Below are 24,589 nucleotides of genomic sequence, written 5' to 3' on the forward strand. Positions count from 1 at the left end.
AGATAGATCAGCCCCAAATTATGTACCTAAAATATATCAAAAAAGTTTTTGATTGATATTGAAGCTTTCTTTATCTCTAAAGGACCTCATCCTGCATAAGGAGAAACAAAGCCTTCTCTATAATTGTCGCCATTGATCTTAGGTGATGCTTAATTTGACTTGGAACTGTTCTTATTAGCCAACAATAGATAATAGTAGGAATAGGATATATTTCATGCTTTTTGTTTAGAATTGTAAACTGAGCAAAAACTGGTAAAGCTATTTTTTCTTACAATGAGTGATTTTCCTTTGTTTCCTCAGGATGCTAGGAAGACATTTTTCTTCTGCCTAATACATTCTATGCATGAACGTACATGTCACTCTGACAATAATTACACATGTGTGCCCACGTGCCACCATCCACAGGGAAAGGGGGCGGATTCCAACCCTAACCCAATCAACTCAATCAGACTCTTTAAAACCATTAGGAGATGGCTCTGGATGTTGGCAAGCATCCAGATTGTTTGCCTAGCTTTGTTGTCACATTTTTTTGAACACCACACATTTTCATCTCAAAAAAGAATTTTCAGAAATGCTAGGAAAGAAAAATTAAATATGAATTAAAACACAAACTGATTGCACTTCTGTTGTACATCCCCCTCCCCCCCGCCGCAGGCAACCGATAGCGGTAGGCATGCGTGACACGTCTGTTCATTCAGTGACTCTGTGTGTTTTTTGCATCTTAGTGTGTGCTAGGGGCTGTGGCTGTGGCAGATGCACAACTGAGGGACACGTGGCTCTTCTGGAGGGAGAGAAGAGAGAGTAGGAATTCAGGCAGGATGGCTACATGCCACAGATTGTAATATACAATCAATCCACACACCTTTCACCACCTTCATCCCACCCTTCCGCTCAGCAGGCTGGGACACAGGTGACCAGTTGGCCTGTGTCTTCTTGAAATGCTCTGTTTTCTTGGTGTTCCTTCCACACCGCCCCAGGCTACCACCAGTCCATTGGCTGTATGTATGGATCACAATGAGGCACCCCTTCCTGTGGGTTCAGTATTGGGCAGATGTGTAGCACACACCAGGGTGGACATAGCCCATTTCCACCCCTTTATAGCTTGGAGAGTGGTGTTCAGACAAACGTGACACCCTCACCTGTCCCACCTCTACCCCAGGTCCAGCACCCTTAATCAGACCACAACCTGTACAACGAGTCAAATTGATGGGAAAAATAACAGTATTCTTCTCTAGGTTCCTTCAGGGTGGGCCAAAGTCCCAAGGAACCATTCCTTCTGCAAGCTAGAGCCCAATGGGAAGGCAGTAATCAATTTTGGAGAGCCAGACGTGTCATGCATGCCTACCGCTAATAATAGGAGTGCTAACAATGGTCTTAGCATCTCTTCCTGAACTTTGGATAAGAAGATTGATAACCATGATTCTTGCCTTGCTTGTGATTTAAGGAAAAAGGAGAGGAGAGGAGAGGAAAATGACTCTGGTTCTAAAATTTGCTAGACTTAAATTTTCCTAGCTCTATGACCTTGACCTTATTCTATGCCTCTTTCAGCCTCCATTTACTCATCTATGAAATGGGGCTATTCAGAGTACTTCCTAGATGGGGGGGGTAGGATTCAATATGGTAAAATAGGTATTTTTAAACACAGTATTAGTGTTGAATAAATGTAGATGGTATTACTAATTATGTCTCAGGTCACTTTCTGACTTTTTTTTTCCTACTCTTGGATACCAACTCCTGAGACCTTTCAGCTTTCCTGTATTACTGCTACTTTTCTCTGCACCTCCAAAATCTTTGCCTAACCCCTTGCTTAAAGGTTCATTATATGGTCTCCTAAGATTATGAAGGAAAGGTCCCTCATTCCTCTTAAATGGCATCTGAAGTCTCATAAGAAGCCAGGGACAAATTCAGATTTTATTTTGTATTTTAAGTTCCTCTGTCCAGGTGCCTGTTCTGACTACATTTTGTTTTATAAACGTCCCTGCCCCCACCAGAGAGGAGACAAAAGGATAAATGTTTTATCCCAGCTTGCAGCAGGTGTCATTCTATTTGATTTGTAGGCCTTTCAACAAAACAAAAGGCCTTTTCTGTTCTTTTACAATATATGCTCTCTTTAAAGGTACTCAAATAAGGGGGGGAAAAGCACACATGAGCAAGATTTCAGGTTCTAACGGACGGAAACTGGGCTCTTAGTTACTGATTCGCTCTTCACAGGGAAAATGAGATGCCATTAAAAACATTCTTTTCTCAACAGCATTTAAAATTTTATGATCAGGGGCGCCTGGGTGGCTCAGTGGGTTAAGCCGCTGCCTTCGGCTCAGGTCATGATCTCAGGATCCTGGGATCGAGTCCCGCATCGGGCTCTCTGCTCAGCAGGGAGCCTGCTTCCTCCTCTCTCTCTCTGCCTGCCTCTCTGCCTACTTGTAATCTCTCTCTGTCAAATAAATAAATAAAATCTTAAAAAAAAATTTTATGATCATTTCCTCTTGAAATATATGTAAGAGTGGCATTCTCAGCCAGTTAATATGTTTATGGTAGGGCTGAAAACCTTGAAAAGCCAGTTAAAGATCTCTTTTATAAGGTGGACCAAGAGAATCTCTGTATGCTTGAGTAACAGTACATAACAGTGTGCTTGCTTATTACAGCTGTTCCAAATGTCTCCAACTTGCTAGCCGTACATTGTTACCTTTGGTGTTCAAAAGTGCTACACCTTCTAAGTCATACCAGCAGTACAAACTTGGTTAATTTCCAAAGTTGGATTCTGGCCTGCCCAAGGTTTCATCCTAAATATCAATATCACTAAAACTTAGTTGTTCACTCTATGCAAGACACTATGCAGAACACTTTATTCATAATGTCGTCTAATCTCTCAAAAAACTGAATGAGGTTGTTACCACTGTTATCCTCATTTCTCAGGTGAGGAAACTGAGGCTTAGTGAGATTAATAGCTTGCCCCAGTTCTGCTAGCTAAGGTCTAGAGACAGGTAGGCATCTGGGACCTGTCTTGGGAGACTTTCTGCTCATTAACTCAGAAGTACCATGCAGACTTCCTGTTCATTCATTGCCATGCAGAGGCCTCAGAAAGGTGGGTATGAATATTAGTTTTTGTTTTCAGAGGTGATTGCTGTTTTGAGGTAAAACCTTTGGGTCCTGTTTCACTTGGAACCCATTCATTCAAAGTACAGGTGACAAAACAGAATTAGTTTATCAACTCTAGTAAGACTGTAAATGAAAAAGAAGTCCAGAGGCTCGTGGTTGGCCTCTGCCTTCAGCTGAGGGTCCTGGGATTGAGCCCGGTGTCTGGCTCCCTGTTTGGTGGGGAACCTGCTTCTCCCTCTGCTCCCCACTTATGCTCTCTTGCCTGGTCTCTCTCAAATAAATAAAGTCTTTAAAGGGAAAAAAAAGAAAAAAGAAAAAAGAGAAAGTCCATCTGATAAGTGATTTCACAGGAATTAAGCACTGTGAGTAGAGCTGGAAATCTTAGTGGCTCAGGGCTTGCCTTTTGTGTAAGTGTAAGGAGCTTGAAATGCTTGTAATGATGGTGTCTTGGGGGCATTTCAGGACATAGCACGGTTCTCTGTAGTGCTAAATTTTTAAAAACTCTTCATCTTAGAAGTACATTGTACTCTTTCCATTTCTCAAAAGAACTGTTAATCTAAAAAGTCCTATTTGTTGATTTGAGGGGAGTTGCCCAACATTTTTTTTTATGTTCAATAATTATTAATATGGCTTTATTCATTCCTTTGGAAAATATTAATCAGAAATGTACTAGAAAGGGAGAACTATTCCGTTATTTGTGAGATGGTTGGTCAAATCCCACCTACTGAAAGACAGCCTGTCAAAATCAGAAAGCTCTTATTTAATCCCCTAGTCAAGCTATATGATAACATGAAATACAGCTAACCGAAATCAGGACACCTGATAGCGAGATTTCACCAACTAAAAAGCCATTGTACAGCAAGGAATCTAATGCCTTTGCTTCTTATCCTTTTAACACAAATAAATAAGCTTCCGTGAGCTCGGCGATTCTTAGAAGTGATGGGTTTGAGACACAGATCTGCCCATGGAGCCTGACATTCTGTAAACAAGCCGACCAGGCATGCCCTTCAGACGCACACGTTTCGGGGTGCGGTGCCTTTCCAAACGGCAAGCCTTTCTGGGAGGGCGAGGCACAAAGTGCCGCTTCCACTGTGCCGGTGAAAGAAGGGGGAAGAAAAAGCCCAGCGTTCTTCCTGCAACAAGGCTGACAGATGGGGCTTTTCTGAAAAACGTCACTGCAGCCAGATCCAGGGGTGCAGCTAGCTTCGCCCGTTGCAGCGCGATGCGGTTGTGTATTATTTCAGGGACAGACACAAGGGGAAGTAGCAGCCAGTGCTCACGCGGGCTGCTCCCTGGAAGCATTTCTGAAGAGTGAGGAGCCCCAGAAGCTGGGAGATTCCTCCCCCTCCTCCCGCTGAGTCCGCGGCCGAGGGGCGGCTCAGGTTGAGCCCGTGGGCAGGGGCAGGGACAGGGGGCGGCGCTCCCAGCCCATCCCTCAGCCCTGCGGAGAGCTGTGTGGGCTGAGCGGTCTGCACGGGGTCAGGGAGGCCAGCCAAGAAACGCTCCCTTCCCCGGGGGGGGAAAACGGATCGCAGCTCAGGTGGGGACTTCCTCGGAGCGTACCTGGCTGGAGCAGAGCATGCGGGCGGCCGGCAGCGGCCGGCTCTGGTTATGGCAGCCCAGAAATGAAAGCAGCGGCCGCCGCCTTCTGAGGGCTGCAGGCAGATCAGCACCCAGCAAATAAGAAGCAAGTCCTGGACCCCGAGCAGAAGGAGGAGGAGGAGGAGAAGGAGGAGGAGGAGGAGGAGGAGCGGCCGAGCATCTCTCTCCCGCTCGCTCCTCGGTGTCCTTTAAATGAGGGCTCCCTGCCCATGCCGGAGGTAGACCTGCAGAGCCTCCCTCTCCGCGGCTGACCCCCGCTTACATCACTAACCTGTGACAGGCACATCTCCACGCCCGGTACCTGCTCCTCCAGCGGCTCCCAGTCCAGTCCCGGGAGCCTCTTTGTATACCGCCGACATGGCCAGCCAGCAGGATTCCGGCTTCTTTGAGATCAGTATCAAATATTTACTGAAATCCTGGAGTAATAGTGAGTAATAGAAATAACCTTTTCTGTTTGTTTGTTTGCTGGCTGTTGCGTAAGGTTCCAGAAATCCAATCTCAACTGGAGGCATAAGCTTGGGAGCCCAGGAAGTTTTTTTTGGTTGGGTCTGCTGTGAAAATCAAAATGTCAGAGACTGAACTAGCTTTCCTTAAGTGCAAAGGCTGCAGGGGAATCACAGTAGATATTGTTTGGTTAAATCTTCCAGTGAGATGGCCCTTCAGACTCCAGCAGAGCCCAGGATGGGGCATTCTAGGCTGCATTTTCTGCCTTAATGTTTATTTAATCAGGCTTTATCTAAGTATTTGGTGAAGTGTGGTTTAATTGGAGGGGTGTGGAAGGTGTCAGAATACTTCGTAATTCTCCTATTAGTCTATTGTCTGGAGAAAAAAAAGTACTTAATAGTCCCAAACCCAAGATTCATCTCTTTTGTATCTAGAGGCATTTACAGGTTTATTTCTCTCTTTCTTGTCTGTGTGGATGATGTTCAGAATGCTCCTTAATATTTGGATTTGTAAAAATCCTGATGTGTTGTGGTCCAAACCCACAACATGCTTTACTGAAATATACACAAAGTAAGGTTCTGACCCTGATCGTTTATTAGGATCTAAGAATGTTATGGCTTCTGAAGTTCCATTGCTGACCTACTTAAAGATTTTAGCAGTAATATATTTCCAAAAGAATATCTCTAAGGCATCGTGGATCTGGAATCCAATTAAAATGAGGCCTTGAGGTGATCAGTGATGCCTTGTGTCTTCTGAATAGTTTAAAAACAAAGTCTTTTCTATTTCTCCAGTAGCCTTTGTGCTTGCTCTGGATAAAAGACCGGCAGGTATTACAGATCCTTTATTGTTTGGAATTTAAAACAATTTTCCCAAGAAAAATTCCGAGGCCGTATTACATGCATGCTAATTAACCTACCTGTGCTCAAAGAGCTGGCAATTAATTAGCTCCTACCCAGATGACCTGTGGCCAAGATGGTCCTTATGTAAACAGAACCTGGGCAGGAGAGCCTCTGCCATAATTGCTTTAAGAAAAGAGCCAAAGTAGCTTCAGCCTTAAGGAATTCAGGGATATGAATCTCTAAATGATATCCAAAGAAACCATTTTTTCCCAGGTCATTTTGCACCACTGTGTACACGATGGGGCTTGTCTGAGGCTGTTTTTTGACAAGTGGGAAGCCATTTGGGAGTCCTACTGTCACCCAAATAGAATTCGTTTATTTGTTGTAGTCCTAATTCATTTATCTTGGATCCATTATTTGTGCAATACTTCACACTCCAGGATGAATCTTCCTTTGTCTACCCACCCTTTGATTAATGAAAAGGATTTGACACACAAGATTCTTAATGGAGCAGTTTTCCAATAACTGGAAAGACTTACTGTGAGTTTTACATCAGTATGTGGTTTTGAATCATCCTTTTGAGTACACCAAGGCCAGATGATTTTCTCCTATCAATTTTTGTCATTGTCTCATTAGATAGAAAATTATGTGTGACAATACTGAGGCCATTGGGATTTCTTTTAAAATCTTTCTCCCCTTGTCAATTTTCAAATTACTCTAGACAAAGTATATTCTCTCCACCTTTTCTAACGCATCCCTCCCCCACATACACACACACACACACACACACACACACACTCTCCCTCTCTCTCTCTCTCTTTCTGTCACATCAGGAAATGGTTCAAAATGACTGTTCCTATCTACTTTGAGAGTATCCGGGACACAATTTTGAATTCTTTTAATTCATTCAGCAAATATTTATTCAACACCTACTACTCCAGCCTGGGGGGCTGCAAAGGTGAACGAGACACCATACCTGCCTTCTCTCTTAATTTCTTCATTACGGAAGCATGAAGTTGGTGATTCTCTTTCGCGTTCCTTTGGAAGTCAGAATGCTCTTCAGCCCTCTCTTGAAAGAGGAAGAGGAAATGCACTTTTTTGCTTACTCTTCTTTAGGCTTGTTGCAACACTAACCTGCTTATGACCTCGCTTTGCTCTCAGTTTTACATATTGTCAGTAGCAAAGAGAGAAAGGAGTTTGTCAGTAGAAAACAGTAGCCTGAGGGCTTTGACCTACTCAGTGTAGTGAGGCTGCATCACGGGGCTCATCGTGGGCCAACAGCAGGTTCGAGAGGCCAGGATGCCCGCCCACATACCTGAGTGGAGAACCAGGCTCCTAATTACATAGTGATGCTTAGTTATAAAAGTACAACAATTAAAAAACAATAAAATAAAGTGTAACTATGGCTGACTGCTTTGCAAGGTGGTAATAAGAGGAGAGATGATTCCATGAGCAGGTCCGTTAAGGTCCACCCCCTTTTTTTTTGTTGTTAAGGGCATACTGGGTGGGGGGGGGGGAGGATGTAATTTCATGTGTATCTGCCTCCTCTGAAGAATTAACAAGTCAATTAAATCAGTCATTGCCTGGTGAGATGTGTTGGCTTTTTATTCACTGTTCATTTTGACACCCTTCTTCACTGGCGTGCCCACTCTGTCAGGCTGCCCTTTCATTTTAATGGAGTTGGGAATTAAAATGGCCTTGATGTCTGGAAATAAAATGTCCTTTGTAGACCTCATGGCGGAGGCTTTCCTTATTAGCCCCCTGTATCTTCCCTGCTATTAAGTCCTGTGGCTCCTTCCCCAGTCATATCCAGACTTTTCCACAGCCATTCAGTGATTCTCACAGCTAGCTGCTCCCCTTGGTGTTCCCAGCCACGGCCTGCACGGGCTTTTCTCACTTTAACCTGGAATGCTCCAATGGTCTCCTGAAGGCCCCCCTGCCACGGAGCGGCTTCTTGAGAGGATTCTGCCAGCATTTCAAAGACCCCACCACAGCTCCGTCTCACCCCAGAGACTATGACTGCCATTCAGGGCCCTCTTTGAGCTCCTCATCCAGCCTCTCTCCCTGATTGTTCTTGCGCTCCAGCCAAATTTCATCTGCTCACCCCTCGTCTGGCCTCACTCCGTGACTGCACGCACAGGGGCTCTCTAATCTGGTGCGCCCTCAGCTAGAACACAAGTCACCAGATAGGCTTTGTTCAGGTGTCTGTCGCCTGCACCTGCGTGGCCTTCGACAGTTCATTAACTCTTCTCTGTTTCATTTTTCTCATCTGTGAAATGGAAGCAAAGAGAATGGATACTTCACGGGAGTAAATGAGGCATTTTGAGAATTAAAGCACTCAGAACAATATCTAGCACATCGTAAACACTCAATAAATGTTAAAATAACATGAAGGTTTTCCAACACTCCCCTGGCTTCGAAACCCACTTCGAATCAGAGTCAGACTCCTTACATCATTTGTGGATTATTCTTTGAATAGTCAACACTTGCTACACCCCTAGGTGTAGGGAACTGTGTGAATATGCCAAAAATAGTTGCTTCCTTAGGTTTACTTTCTAGATTTACTTTTCAACATTCCCCCCTTTCTACCTCAGCTACTATAGAATATTCCTACCTCCCCTGTGTAAATACCTCCCAGCAGCAGGGGAGATGGCCTGGCAACGGTCCTCAGTGGCAGGAAGTCTTCTTAGCCTTCCAGGTTTGCTACAAAGTTGACAGCAGATAGTTCCAAGCTATTTCAGAGGAAATGAAGGCATGCTTTTTCTTGAAGTATAGAGCGAAGTGTGTGGGCTCTCCCACCCATCTGAAACCTTCCCCTGGTCTTCCTTGTGTTTCTGTCAACTCCCTGGTGTGCAAACAAACCTAGGACCCAGTGAACAAAGGGGCATTCCAAACTTCTTCGAAGTCTTGATCTTTCCAGGGCAGTTTGCATCTTTCTTAAAACATTTGTCAAATCTTGCCACCCCACAGAGGGGAACTTTTGAAAGCTTGTTAATTCTTTGGGGTAACAAGAACTCCGTTGACAAATAAACTGGTCTGGGGAAACGAGCAAGCCCTTTGCCTGTTTTGGAAGGGCTGCTATGCATTCTGAAATGTGTAATATTCTAGAAAAACTTACATCACTTGGGAGAATTGGTTGTGACATTTTTCAGATATATCGTAGTGAGCTAAATGATGGTGATGAAGGACATTATTTCTGTCCAACATAGAAATACTGTTTAGTGCGGGCGCCTGGGTGGCTCAGCCCCTTAAGCATCTGCCTTTGGCGCAGGTCATGATCTCAGGATACTGGGTTTGAGCCCCAAGTCGTTGTTGGGCTCACTGCTCAGTGGGAAGTCAGCTTTTCTCGCTCCCTGATCTTTCTTTTGTTCCCTCTCAAAGAAATAAAATCTTGAGAGAGAGGAAGAAAGAAACAAATGCCGGTTAGTGTCTTAGTGTCGGGTTAAGTTGGGACAGAGAGATCACATGCACATGAGGATGAGGCACACCACTGACTGCTGCAGAGCAGGACATACTGACTCCTGTTTATGTCCTCAGCGTAGCTCAAAGACCCTACAGGAAAGGCTTAAGAGAAACCTCAAGGTGTTAGCTGTAACCTCTTTGTGGAGCTGAGGTGAAAAAGTAGAAAACTAAAGGTGATCAAGTTGCCTGAATCCAGCAGAGTGGTACAGCTGCAGAGCAAATGAGCTTCCCCCAGGGCCCTGAAACCCTAGGAAGCTCCCAGCACCTTCCAGGCACTCAGGGGGGAGTAACTCCCATGTTCCTGTCACTCAGATGTCTGACCGGCTGTGCACTCCCTCAGGTCATGGTCGCTTCTGCTCAAGTAGTTTATAGTCCTAATGAGAAACGAAACCCCAAATCAACATCTACTCTGGGTAGAAAGAGCCTGCTTCTGGGTTTGTGATGAAGATAAATAACAAGGGGGAGGGTGTTGGTGTGTTTGTTTGGTGTGTTGTTTTTTTGTCATTGTTAATATGCTTGAACAATTTTAGAATAATAGTGACTGTCACATTGACCGAGGGCCCACTGCCTGTTGGATGTTACACTTGGTAATTTATATGTAGGGCAACCACATCATTATTTGTCCAAACTGGGACACTTTTGAGAGTGAAAGTTAATAATTATACTGGGACTGCCCTGAGCAAAGGAGGCCATATGACCATTGTGTTTATTATCTTCACTCTTTCCAATAACCCTGCAAGGGGACGTTATGATCCACACTTGACAGATGAAAAATAAAATGAGTTAGGAAAATGCTTTGCTGAGAGTCAGGATGCTAGTAAGCACCATAAACCTTTCCCTGGATCCACTTGATAATCACATTTTTAAAAATCACCCATAGGATGACCAAAGGGTCAAGAACATTAGGGATCTCAGTGCATTATAGATACTTTCATTCTTGTCGGCCAATGCCACTGCCAGTCCTTAGCCCCCTCCCCCCCTCTCCCTTGAGGCTTGGGCGCGTGTGAGTGTGCTCTCTCTCTTTCTCTCCCTCTCACTTTCTCTCTCTATCCTCTCACTCTCTATTCAGAGGCTTGTAGTCTTTTTTAGTCCTGTAGTCCCTTTTAGTCCAGGGAAAGATCCTGGACTAAAATCATTACTTAGAGGGGCCGGGTGGCTCAGTGGGTTAAAGCCTCTGCCTTGGGCTCAGGTCATGATCCCAGGGTCCTGGGATCGAGCCCCGCATCGGGCTCTCTGCTCAGCAGGGAGCCTGCTTTACCCCCTCCCCTCTCTCTGACTGCCTGTCTGCCTACTTGTGAGCTCTGTCTGTCAAATAAATAAAATATTAAAACAAATAAAAAAATAAAATCATTATTCATTGGAAGCTGATCTGAAACCTTATGGAATATACCTATTTGATGCCTTCTCAGTATCTCAGAGCTCAGAAGCTCAACTTTGGGGGAATTAAGCCTTATCATCTAAACCAGGAACATGAAGAGGAAGCTACTTTATTCATAATCTTCCTCCCTCTGCCTACTTCGCCCTAAGAACCAGCACTGGAGAGCACCATCTCCTTAGCACAGGCCTGTTTGAAAGACCTAAGTATCGACGTCTTCACTTGTTATTATTACAAATAACACAGTTTGTTCACTATGGTCATTTGATTGAACATACAACACACGCAAACAAGATTATAGTAAAAATGCTACACTTCTTTTGTTAGGAGTGTTTCATGTCGATTTTTTTTCCTGCTTTTTAACAGTATATATAAATACATAATTTAAATGACTCTAGTAAATAAAAAGGTACTAATAAGCTTTAATTCTTTCTGAAGAGTCATTTGCATACTATGCTGAAGTTTCGCTGATGGGTTGTATTTCTGTTTAGGAAATGGTAGCAAACTCCTACTCATCTTTAGCAGTGAGAACAGGGAGACTATCTCCAGGACTAATGGAAATCTATAACTCAGAGATCTCATTTTCCCTGATAGCACCAGTTTTGTCCACCACAAAACATTCTATAAGGACGCGGCACAAAATGATTTGATTTCAGCTTCTCTGCTACTTTTGCATGCTGCTAAGTAAGGTGCCCATAGAGCTAAAATAGACCGAGAAACAGCGGTAGGCAAGGAGGAGAGAGGACCTAGATAATTTTACAATCTGGGAACAGCCCAGGGTATTTGAGAAAGTTCCCAGCACTCAGATATTTCAATGGCACACTTAGATGATACAACATGAAATATTCTCTTTATTTAAAAGACATCTGTTTCAAAACATCTTAATACCTATGACTCATTAGTTCACTTCTGGGTACAGCTCAAGGAATTGAATGGGTTACATATGTCCTGATCTTCTTCTTAGTAACTTCTACATTTCTAAGCTTCATGTGATATTCAAAATGATTGGACTCAAATGTGAGTTTGGGCTGAGAAATGACGTTTTCCTGAGTTGGGGCTGTTCCGTGGCTTCTCAGCCCCACACACAAGCTTTTGTGCAGGTTCTCTGCTGGTACTAAATCTTAAATTTATTTAGTGCCTTGTGGTCTGTTCAGCACCTTTAAAAACATTACCTCATTTGATGAATGGGATGCATTGATTATGAATAAACTAGCTTCTTCCTAAATGTTCCTGGTTTAGGGTGATAAGGCTTAATTCCCCCCACCCCCGAATTGAGCTTCTGAGCAATGAGACACCCAGATGGCATCAAGTAGGTATATTTTGCGAGCTTTCAGATCAGATTCAAATGGACAAATAATGATTTTAGCCCAGGTCTTTATCTTTGAATAGGACTTATTTAAAAAAAAAAATGAAGTATGTCTTGGCATCTATTACTTCAGATACACAAAGGTAAGCCCATTTAAAAAACATATGTATTATACGTTAATCAAATTAAAAAATAAGTGAAAAATATAAAAAAATAAAAGACATCCATGTCACGATTTTCTGGCTGTATCTGTACCCCAGCATTTCTTAGTGATTTTTTTTTAAAGATTTTATTTATTTATTTGACAGAGAGAGATCACAAGTAGACAGGCAGGCAGAGAGAGAGAGAGAGAGAGAGGGAAGCAGGCTCCCTGCTGAGCAGAGAGCCTGATGCAGGACTCGATTCCAGGACCCTGAGATCATGACCTGAGCCGAAGGCAGCGGCTTAACCCACTGAGCCACCCAGGCACCCCTCTTAGTGATCTTTTAAAAACACTCAAACATGTCTGATTTTCTACACTGTGATGCCTTCTGAGAATCACACATTTGCATACAACCCAGTGAAAAAGACTTAGCAGGCAACCACTTCTTGAAAGGTGAATGGCATTTGTGAAAAACAAAGTACACAGCTTTATCTCATCTTTTTCCTTGCTGACCACTGCCATTTGATAGATTCCTTTCATCATATTCATTGAAATATCTCTCCATTGTAGAATCGTTGGCTACAGGAGTAAGAAAATGTTCTCTTCTTTGAGTTGAAAAGTGTCTCTCAGGCTTGAAGGAGCAATAGAATTAGCTTTTTCTATAAGAACATCTTTACTTGCCTTTTGATACTGGATTATACTCAAAAACTTACTATCTTAGCGTCAGCTTTTTCCCAGTTGTTGCATCAGAATACTTTGTGAGTCCGCAGTGTCGGAAAAACAAGAGAAACGTTATTCAGGATTTCCTTTTGAGCACCACGCACCAGACCCACTGCTCTGGGTGTCTGAATCAGACCTGGATCCTCCCATCAGGGATCTTAGAGCTGTCCTCCTTCCTTGGAAGTTAGAAATAATAATGCAGAAGAATCCCAGGGAAAGGATCCAATGATATTTCAGTGACAGCGTATGCCATAGAAAATTTTATTTGGGAGACTGTGTTCAGTAGGTTCTGTTGAATTTAACTTGATGGATTTATACTTTTTTTAAATTTTTTATTTTTTATAAACATATATTTTTATCCCCAGGGGTACAGGTCTGTGAATCGCCAGGTTTACACATTTCACAGCACTCACCAAAGCACATACCCTCCCCAATGTCCATAACCCCACCCCGCTTCTCCCAACCACCCTCCCCCAGCAACCAACCCTCAGTTTGTTTTGTGAGATTAAGAGTCACTTATGGTTTGTCTCCCTCCCAATCCCATCTTGTTTCATTTATTCTTTTTCATGGCGTCGGACAACTGTTGGAAACCTGGTGCTTGCAAGCAAATTCCTCTAAGAACATTCCCCCTAGCAGGATACCTGAAAGAGAAGAGGGAGGGTAAATTATTTACTCTGAGACACTTGGTTGATTGTCAGTATCGGGGTAGCAAGAATTTCAGATAGGCATTCTTACATTAGAAAACTGTGAAGAAGACTCCCCATGTTTATCAGAATTTTGACCAGGGTCTAATTTAAAGCCAGTCATTCTTCATTTGAGTGGTCCTGTCACTCTTCAGAACATTGAGATTAAAGAGTATGTTGTGTGTGAGAGAGAATTCTATATTTCTGTAAGGTTCTCGATCCTACCCCTTACCTATATTGTTAAAACACTTTTCTTCTTTCTTACAGAACATACAAGCACAAGCATTTAAATATTAGTCACCCAGAACTCCAGCTGCTAAACAGTGAAAGTTTATATTCTGCCAGCATATCAGACTCTATAATGAGTCTGATTTTGGTTTAATTCCTTTCTACTTATATAGTCACTTGATGAGCTGCAGATGGAAATTTAAGCCAAAGCCATAACATTTCAGTTAATACTTTTTATGCTGCTGTAAGAATTTGTTGTCATGTCAATTTAAGGGAGTTGAAATCTTTTTCAAGAAGGCATTCAAATCTATTTTAAGAGCTTTTATCAACTCTAATTTGATATACAACTCTGACTGCCTCCGCTGTTCTTAATCAATTGCAAAGTGCAAAGTAGTTTAGCTGTGGAAGACAGCTTTGAAATTTCCAGAATTCTCAGCTAATGCCACAAGCACAACATTATGGAAATATACAATTAATTTCCATTAAAATTTTTTGCCTGAGCTTAAGAGACAGTAGGCTGACTTCTTTGAGTTTAGACTTAAACAGGTAAATATGTATTTTGGCAGCCATGAAAAGGATAGGGTATTAGATTAACTAGGGAGAAACTTTAGTAAAATTCCATTTGAATGTTATATTTATGTAGGAAGGATCTGGCAAATCAAGAAAATGGTGTGTCACATAAAAGTCAACTCAAAAACATACTTCAATTGTTTAAACACGAGATTAAGTTTTTCTTCCCTGTTTTTCTGTTATTTTTTTTAATTTATTTACTAGAAATAACATCGGTGCTTCTTTAGCACTTCTTTTTTTTCCCCCAATTTATTTATTTTCAGAAAAACATTATTCATTATTTTTTCACCACACCCAGTGCTCCATGCAAGCTGTGCCCTCTATAATACCCACCACCTGGTACCCCAACCTCCCACCCCCCCGCCACTTCAAACCCCTCAGACTGTTTTTCAGAGTCCATAGTCTCTCATGGTTCACCTCCCCTTCCAATTTACCCAAATTCCCTACTCCTCTCTAACGCCCCTTGTCCTCCATGGTATTTGTTATGCTCCACAAATAAGTGAAACCATATGATAATTGACTCTCTCTGCTTGACTTATTTCACTCAGCATAATCTCTTCCAGTCCCTTCCATGTTGCTACAAAAGTTGGGTATTCATCCTTTCTGATGGAGGCATAATACTCCATAGTGTATATGGACCACATGTTCCTTATCCATTCATCCGTTGAAGGGCATCTTGGTTCTTTCCATAGTTTGGCGACTGTGGCCATTGCTGCTATAAACATTGGGGTACAGATGGCCCTTCTTTTCACGACATCTGTGTCTTTGGGGTAAATACCCAGGAGTGCAATTGCAGGGTCATAGGGAAGCTCTATTTTTAATTTCTTGAGGAATCTCCACACTGTTCTCCAAAGAGGCTGCACCAACTTGCATTCCCACCAACAGTGTAAGAGGGTTCCCCTTTCTCCACATCCTCTCCAACACATGTTGTTTCCTGTTTTGTTAATTTTGGCCATTCTAACTGGTGTAAGGTGATATCTCAATGTGGTTTTAATTTGAATCTCCCCGAGGGCTAATGATGATGAGCATTTTTTCATGTGTCTGATAGCCATTTGTATGTCTTGATTGGAGAAGTGTCTGTTCATATCTTCTGCCCATTTTTTGATGTGTTTGTCTGTTTCGTGTGGGTTGAGTTTGAGGAGTTCATTATAGATCCTGGATATCAACCTTTTGTCTGTACTGTCATTTGCAAATATCTTCTCCCATTCCGTGGGTTGCCTCTTTGTTTTTTTGACTGTTTCCTTTGCTGTGCAGAAGCTTTTGTTTTTTTTCTGTTATTTTTCTGTGTGTGACCTTGATTGCCTCCTGTCCCCACTTCCTTAGGTGAAAGGAGCAAATGTGACACCTTGTCACTACCTGTTTAATGTGAAGGGTTTTGAATACCTCCACAGAAAAATGAGGTTTGTGTAAACATCATAATATGTGTCAGTTATTTCCATTATGCCATTAAAGCTGAACTGGAGGACGTTGAGTTGTACGCTATTGAACTTGACTGATATGTAGAGACTGGATCTCTGGCTTTCTAAGCTTGATCAGTTTCTTGGACTAGTCAGCTTTTAAGTATTCTGAATAATAAATAGGTGTCACACTGCACAGTCTATCAGGTTCTTTCTGTTGTATTTTTTTAAAAAACAGTAGTGACTGTGTATCCAACTCAGTGAATTTGAACAGGGTTGTCTCCCATTTGAAGTGCTGGCATTCTTGACCAAGAGACAAGCATGTCTTTCTGCATGGTAAGATATGGTGCTTGTAGAAATTGTCAGTATTCTGGAAGTTTTATAGCATATGATCATACATTCAAAGGATACTCTCCTAGGTTTTAGTAGATATTGTGTTTCAAGTTAAGCCTTGTTGAAATAAAGAAGGTCATGAGGATGCAAGATAGTATTTAAAAATGTGTCTGAAACACTGTTTGGTTTGTTACACCACCTACTTGTACTTCATGCCTGGGACTAGGTAGAACTCTCTCATGACAGCTTTAAAGAATTATACAACTGAAAACGTTGCCTTAAAGGAATAGATTGCCTATGACTTTCGCAAATTATAAGCAGTTAGTTTAAAATTTACAAGTTCGAACACTATGGGGAGGACAAATGGTGGTTTTTCTTAAAAAAAAAATGGAACTCAGCTTCTCATTTTTCAGCTTTTGAAAGCCACATTTTAAATGAATCTCCCCTAAAAATGAAACCTTGGTATTGACTGACACCGTGGTCTTAGCTATAGTATACTTGTACTATTTCAGCATCCCAGAAGTAAAGATCTACTTTTCTAATGAGTAGTTTAGCTTCCTTTGGGAGTTTGGAGAGAAGCTAAGCCCTGTGCAGCGCCACACTGGGTGTTTTGTTTTACTTCCCTCAGGGTTTGATGGTGGCCCTGAGTCCTGATCTCATCTTCTCTTCCAGACTGAGAGTACAGAGCAACCCCTTCTCTATTTTATTTGACCTAATACAATTGCAAGAAAACAGGAAAGTAAGAACAAATTGTAGTATTCCTTGCTGATTTTTGTGTTCTATTTCCTAACAAACCCCCAGTCCTTATCATTATTCTTATTCCTATTATTATTATGGGAAAGCTGATCCTAGCTTCTGCCGATTGAGATATCAATTTTGAAGGTGTTTGAAAACTTGGCTCATTTTCATCCGAAAAGAAAAAAAAATTAACAATGTTAAATGCTTGAGCTTTAAGAGCAGTCAAAATTATGATTAAGAACTCATTCTCATTCTCTCTAAAAATTCTCTCTCTAAAGTTCTATCACATTTTAAAGATCCAAAAATCTGTTTTAATGTTAACTTAGCTTCTTTTCTTTCTCTTATTAGCCATTTTGTTAGCTACTTAGTGCTTATCGTCATTTTCCTAGAGGGGCAAAGGAGTTGAAATTCAAATCAGCCAACTGTTCCACTTAAAAAAGAAAAGATTAAGAGTCACTTATGGTTTGTCTCCCTCCCTATCCCATCTTGTTTCATTTATTCTTCTCCTACCCACTTAAGCCCCCATGTTGCATCACTACTTCCTCATATCAGGGAGATCATATGATAGTTGTCTTTCTGGGGGGAGGGGGGTTGGGAGAAGGGGGGTAGGGTTATGGACATTGGGGAGGGTATGTGCTTTTGGGTAAAATTGGAAGGGGTGGTGAACCATGAGAGACTATGGACTCTGAAAAACAATCTGAGGGGTTTGAAGTGGCAGAGGGGTGGGAGGTTGGGATACCAGTTGGTGGGTATTATAGAGGGCACAGCTTGCATGGAGCACTGGGTGTGGTGAAAAAATAATGAATACTGTTTTTCTGAAAATAAATAAATTGGAAAAAAAAAGAAAGAAAAGAAATATAAATTAGAAATGATTGAATAGGATTCTAATCAGTGACTTTCATTCTAAATCCTAAATCCCTCTTCTCAGTAATCACAGTTCAGTAACAGGCCTGTTCTTCATAGGTAGAACAGTATGGTTCTTACCTAGAACTTTCTCTTGCCATCTAGTAATTGAAAATGTGTGTCATTTTGTGAGGCTTTTCCATAAATACTAGAATAACTTCATGATGGCTGAAAGAATAAAGACTTAATTAATTTGCTTACCTAACATACAGTCTGGGGATCATAGGTTCCAGGTGAATTTAGAAGCTCAAGGACACAGACCATCCAACCTTCAGACTTGTCACTGCATGATCACAGATGGTAACCTCGGTTCCAAACCTCTTTGCTTTACTTAAAAGTCAGGATGGGAGAGAGTTCAGGTTAGGTCTTTCTTCTGATGAGGAAAAAATTTTGCCAAAGACACCAGCAAACTTCCTCTTGCTTTCCTAATTGGAACTGGGTGATATGCCAGTCCTGGCAAAGTTGAATGGAATTACCACATTGGTTTAGACAAACCATGATGCATCGGGCTGGAATGGGTCCACTTTCTGTAGGACAAGAGACTGCTACCTGCTACTTGAACAAAACAGAGATTCTTACCAAGGCAGAAGGGTAGTCAACAGTAGAAACTGCCGTAAAATATAATCCATACAATGGTAGATGACTATTAATAACTCCCCACTTTCGTTATGTAGCCTTGCACTAAGCACAGTAATAACAGCTGATACTTATAAGCCCTTGCGAAGTGTCAAGTGCTGTATTACCTGCTTTACATGCATCATTTCCTCTAATCCTCACCATAACCCTATTTTACACATACCACTTGTAAGTGACAGAGCCAGAAATCAGACCTAGAGTCTAGGGTAAAAACTAAACTATGCTACCTCTCATCATTCTTTGCAAGATCAAGAGATTGATTAATAGTAGGTGAAACTGATGAAACTCAGATTGGAGCAGAAGGATATTGACATGTATTTCCTACTAAGGTATCAGAATGGTATTTGTCAAAAAGCAGTGGCAAAGTTCTCAAATAATACTGTATCTCACTTCCTCTAGTTTCAAGAAAAAAAAGGAGCATTCCCTGGTGTTTTTCTTATGCCCATTCAATAAGAAATTGAGTCTATTTTTGTTTTCTTTTAAGCAAATTATAAGAAAGAATATTACTAGATCAGAAACTTGAGCCCTTCAAGACTGTAGCAAATTCTCTGTTGAAAGAGAAAGAAAACAGGAATATATTAGGTTTATTGAAATCTGTCATTAGATTAAAATGAGCAAATACAGTATTAATTCATCTGAATGCTATCTAACAGCAGTAGATGAAATATCCTTAACTTTGTCATTACAAAAAAATGACCAAAATATTTTCCTGTTTTCGGGTATTTCCATTTATATAGAAATATCAGTATTTTCTGGTGAGGTTTAGATTTCAGTCTTATTATTTAGATTTGGCTATTAACCTGAAAGAGTTTTATTGACTCACTTTACTGCCTATCCACAGCACCCTTCAGCTGAGTCTTGGAATGGTCTAATAAGAATAGCTAGCATTTATGAAGGACTACTGAGTTTCACCCTCTGTTCTGAGCACTATCTCATTTAAATTTCATCAGATCCTACTGAGACAAATACCACTATATAGGTGAAAAATGAGTGAATGAATGAGTGAATGACTTCCCCAGGGCAAGTGCATCAGTAAGTGCTAGCACCTAGATTCAAATTTACGTCTGGCTCTAGAATCTCTGTTCTTATTGGCTGCCCAGCAGGAGCCATTCCCAACTCCCTCCTGTGCTCATTACCCCCAGCATGTCTGCAGGAGGCAGGTGCTCACTTATTCTCAGCCTTCAGTAAAAGCTTGCAACTGTGATTCAAGTTGCTAGGGGAATTTCTGGACTGTATCCTTCTTCCTGAAAATAGGAGGAATGCATCTTTTGCCACTCTGATTGACCTACTGCTTGCAGCCTTGGGACACAGTTTATGTAGACAACAGAAAAAAAAATTTTTTTTTGAATTCTAGTACCCTGAGATGACTTTTAGCTGAACATGAGCCAAGTTCCCACTCTCAAAGAGAAGACTGTCTAGAGAAAGAGACCAACATAAATCAATAATTACAATAAAATATATCCAGTAATCAACCCCCTGAATGATGAGTTGCGTGTATGAGTAGGAGTGACTATTATTTGTACATAAATAATACTCATTGACCCTTAAGACCAGATCTTCCCTATTATTTTCCTATATTACTAATAGTTATGTCCAAAGCTGAATCTTTTCTTACCAGCCTGGTGAAGCTTCAACTTTCTCTCTCTCCTCCAGGTCCCTTATTCTGTTCAGCTTTCTTACTGTAAATGCTGAATTTCATGATCAGTTAGTTCCAGGCAAGAAACTGGAGTCCTTTTTGGCCCTTCTTTCTTGTTCATTGAAAACGTCATTAAAACTTGTCATGCTTTCTTCCCCAAATGCTATCCCCCACATCTGGATCTCTGTCCCCATCACCTCTGCCAGGACCTGGTTTCCGGTGTTCTTCACGTGGCCCGTCCCATCTGGAATATTCACAACTCCTCCTTGACTGCCTCTCTGCTGCCAACCACCTTTGCAGGACAGGTCTGGTCCTCGCCAGCTTTGAGCACTGATCTCACCTTTGCATTGGTAATGGCGGGTTGACGCTGAGAGTGAGATTTCCAGTGGATAGATGCAAACACACTGAATAACTAAGATGTCATTATGAACTGAAAGTGATCATCCGAGTTCATTTTATAGACCATCTGTATACAAACCTTGTGTTTTGGTAAACTTGTGTGTTCTACAGAATGCAAAAATGGACTCGACTCCTGACACACAGTCTGTAGTCACAGTCATGGGCCAGAAGTGAGGTGAGTGTATTGTTATCATGCTAGAATATATTATTCGGTATGCTTTCATGCTGGTGAGATTCAGAGAGCCTGGACTTGATAGGCACGATGCAAAAATTAAGGGAAGTTTGTCTGGAGTGAAGGCAAAAAACAAAAGTTAAGTATAATTATCTGGTAAAGGGAGCTCAGGCCTAAGATCTCACTAGTCATGAAGTGTACACACTCCAGTGATGGAAGGTCCCCTCATCAACTCTCAAGTGTCCCTTATACACAAAATAACAGCCATCAAACTGGTGCAATGAGCTCATTACATATATTGTTCTGCAGACAAGGCTCTTGTTTTAGGGGGTGACTAAGAGACTGTCACTTCTTGGGCCAGGAGAATGAAAATGCTCTTTGGGCTCTGGGAAAAGGATAGAGATAAATTGTCGATACTGTCCCTAGGACATCCCTCCCCGTTCCAGTTTGCGTCTTACTGGGCTGTTTTCTCTTGGAAGACGACTCCTCACTGAGTTATTCAACTCCATGTTTTCATGACGTTTCTGCCATTGACCTACATAAGGGAGAGAAGGTTAGAATGTTCTTCACAGGCAGTGTTAAATTCATGTTAAAGATCTACCCTTGCCCAGTGGTACTGGGGCTAGCAGAGTCATGTGAGCTCAGCCCTCAAATGTGAGTGTCTGTCTCTTCCACTTTAATGAAGAAATGGTTGGAAAGTGAACCAGGTCTGGAAGAGTCAAGGCGAAGTGTCATCCCACTTGGATTATTTGCTTTTATTTTTCCTTGCTGAAAACAGAAGTGAATCACACCCTTCAGTGAAGCCATGCAGCAGAGGGAAATGATGCAACGCTGGTCACGTGACACAGAGAAGAAAGGCCCATTATGCCAACCTAGTTCTGCATTGTGTTCTGGCCTAAGGAGAGGTTAATACCCACACTGGGAAGCAGAACAAAGCTGTGGCTCTTAAATGTGAATCCTTCTCTGCTTGGAGGAGCTGTGACTTGCTTTTTGTCCCTTCTGTATTCTTCTGCCTTTTTGACCACTAAATGGGTTCACTAATTTTCAGCATAGTGTAAAATATGAAAAGAATTTAGTTAAGTTTGTTTTATTTCTTTTTTCCATAAGATTTGGGCTGTTTATGAACACACAGTTTGCCTTGGCTGCTTACTTGTTGGGTGACCTTGAGCAAGTTACTTAAACAGATTCCCTAAAAAGGTATTATCTATCATGTGTGTCTTTATAAATAAGTAATACCATAGAGCCATAACATTAAATGAGTTTATGTTTATGAGGTATTTAATATATAGCCTCGCTTGCAGAAGCTCAGGAAGTGGGAACCATGACTTTTACTAATTTACCTATTTCATGCTTATCTAAATTCCTCTATGAGTGAATGCTTTTATCTCATTTGCTCTTTGCCAAGACAGAATGACCAGGACCTGAAGAGGCCTGGGGTTCTCTGTGACATCTTCTTGGCTTGGCAATATGATCTTTACCACTTCAAATAGTGGACATCTGAGTAAAGAAGTATGTTTTTGGAACTTCAGAGGCTACACCATCTGAAGATATTGGAGGTAAAATACCTTTCTCTCAAATTCAGAATTGTGTAGAGTGATAACATATCAAGGTATTAGGATATGTTATAGTTGCAGCATTTTCTGTGTCAGAGGAATTAAAGGTTAAGTGTATGTCTTTTGGACCTGAGCCAAGCTCTCTTCCTGAGTATGATGAGTTCAGGTGTCCGCTTTGGAGCAGACTCTCACTGGACTTTCACTGCCCCACTTCCCCTACACTTTCTACACACTTCCATTGTCGCAACAGTGACCTTGTTGTGTAACTGCTTTCCCTGTCTAGGCACTGCCCCTCCCTCCCTCCACACACACTGGGCTAAAATGCAATCATCTTGTCATTGTCAGATTCCCCAGCACATTTCAGGACACATTGGCTGTTAATCAACTTTTAAATGTTTGAAAACCTGGATAAAATGACCTGAATGGGTGTGGGAGGTTTAGAGCCAAACTTAGCTAGCATTTATTTATCCCATCGGTAGGTCAGCCCCTAGCAAGCAACACCAAATGTTTTGTATGTCAGAGTCTTTTATTTCAAACAGTAACTTAGCATCTACTCTTGGCTATAAAGTCTCTTTCTTTCTGTGACCCTCACCTGTTTTCCTTCAGTAAATCCAACAAGTTCAGTTGCACCATTGTGTTCACAGAACTCTGGACAGATGTGTCTGTGAAACTTGAAGTTAGACTGAAATAATTTATTTATGTAGCAATCAGCCAACTTGAGAGACTATTTCTGCGATAGATTGTTTTTGCTTTTGTCTTATTTCTAAAAGACTTTTTTTGAATTACAGTTGATCCACAGTGTCACATTAGTTCCAGGTGTACAACGTAGTGATTCAAGAACTCTGTTATGCTGTGCTCACTCTAAGTATAGCTGCCATCTGTCACCACACAGCACTATTACAACACCACTGACTGGATTCCCTGTGCTGTGCCTTTCATCCCCGTGACTTACTCATTACACAGCTGGGTACCTGGATCTCCCACCCACCTTTGCCCCTTCTGTTCATCCCCCTCTTTTTGTTTTTGTTTTTAATCTGTTAACCTGTCAAAGATTGCTCTCTGTAAAAGTAATAACAAATACTAATATTAGTCTAAATGTCATTTAGGTTATATGGATTTAATTTAACTTTACTTTTAAACCTTCCAGCCACTTTTGCTAAATGAGAAGGAGACCGTTCTTGGTGAAATCTACTGAGTTATTGTAGTTTTTACTGATCAAGGTCTTTCCTTCCATGAGAACTTATTTGGAGAAACTAATTGCCTTATTGGGAAAAACAAGTCTGAACCCAAAGATTTTTCTCACGATTTTCTCATGAGGTGGAGGTACTCAGAGCATCAGCCCAAATTGGACATGCTCAAAAATTTCCAGGAAGTCCCTGAGAGTGAATCAATCGGCAGGCCCTCCTTTCCTTGTAATAATTAAAGGCCTCCGTGTGTCAGGCAACATGGTAGATAGAACCCCGCTCTTGCCTTCTGTGAGCTTGACAGACAAGGAACGCCTGCCTTGATGAAAGAGGAGACCTGCGGAAGTTGCAGAGAGAACAAAAATGATGATTAAATACGCGTTCTACCTGTGCCAGCCATTGTGCCTGGACTTAGGGAGACTGACCTACAGAATCATCAGGAGAAGGAAGTGATTCATCATTGGGAGGGGAAGAGGCTAGGAATAGTTCAAAGAGGCTGTGACATTTGAACTTGAAGAATGTTACAGAGAAGAGCGCAAGGGGCAGAAGGAAGAACGTGAGCAAATGCAGGGAGGTATGGAGGTGGCCAGTTCAGGCAGTGACAGCTGGATCCCAGGGTCCATGACAGAGAGTGACAGATGCTGCACAAGTTGGGTCAGATCCCAAGGCAGTTGAAGGACCCACTGAAGGCTCCGGGCTTCACCCTGAAAGCATAGGGCAGGCTACTGAGTTTTAGGCAACGAGCAACATGGTCAGATCGCAGTTCACTCTTGGGAGTCTTAGCTAAATATGAAAGTGGGGAGAGTCCCTTCAGGAATAACCCAGGAAAGAGGTGACAAGGACTCAAGGGGATGGTAAAGGTGTTGAACAGGAGGAAGCAGTTTTAAATTGTTGGAGACAGAATCACCAGGATTTGGTTTCTACCCTAAATCTAGTCTGTTAAGTCCAGCTCTCTTAAACTCATACAGAATCATACGATTCGGTAGCTCAGGCAAGCTCTTAAAGAGAAAGAGACAGAAGCAATTACCTGATCCACAGTGTTTTGAAATTACCTGTTGAATAGAAACCGTGCTCTTTAACTAGAATATTTGTGTTGAGGATAAAAGGGGATGGGAGAGTTGTCTCTTGACAGTCCTCACGTGATTGACTGCTCCGAGGTACACAGAGGTGT

The 24,589-nt window shown here is 41.8% G+C and overlaps 1 protein-coding gene across 5 annotated transcripts in view; it reads left to right on the forward strand.

The window, feature by feature from the left end:
- Positions 1 to 24,589, forward strand: part of FRY (FRY microtubule binding protein) — a 349,740-nt gene that overhangs the window by 78,035 nt on the left and 247,116 nt on the right. For 2 of the 5 annotated variants that reach the window (XM_044249552.1, XM_044249553.1), the window contains exon 1: positions 4,850 to 5,125. The exons of the other annotated variants lie outside the window; for them this stretch is intronic. In XM_044249552.1, the coding sequence (XP_044105487.1) occupies positions 5,056 to 5,125 (70 nt within the window). In that variant the 5' untranslated portion in view covers positions 4,850 to 5,055. Of the gene's footprint in view, positions 1 to 4,849; positions 5,126 to 24,589 lie in introns of those variants that run through there. 5 annotated transcript variants of the gene reach the window in all.

This window comes from Neovison vison, chromosome 5 (genome assembly GCF_020171115.1).
Source record: "Neovison vison isolate M4711 chromosome 5, ASM_NN_V1, whole genome shotgun sequence".
Taxonomy (NCBI): Eukaryota; Metazoa; Chordata; class Mammalia; order Carnivora; family Mustelidae; genus Neogale; species Neogale vison.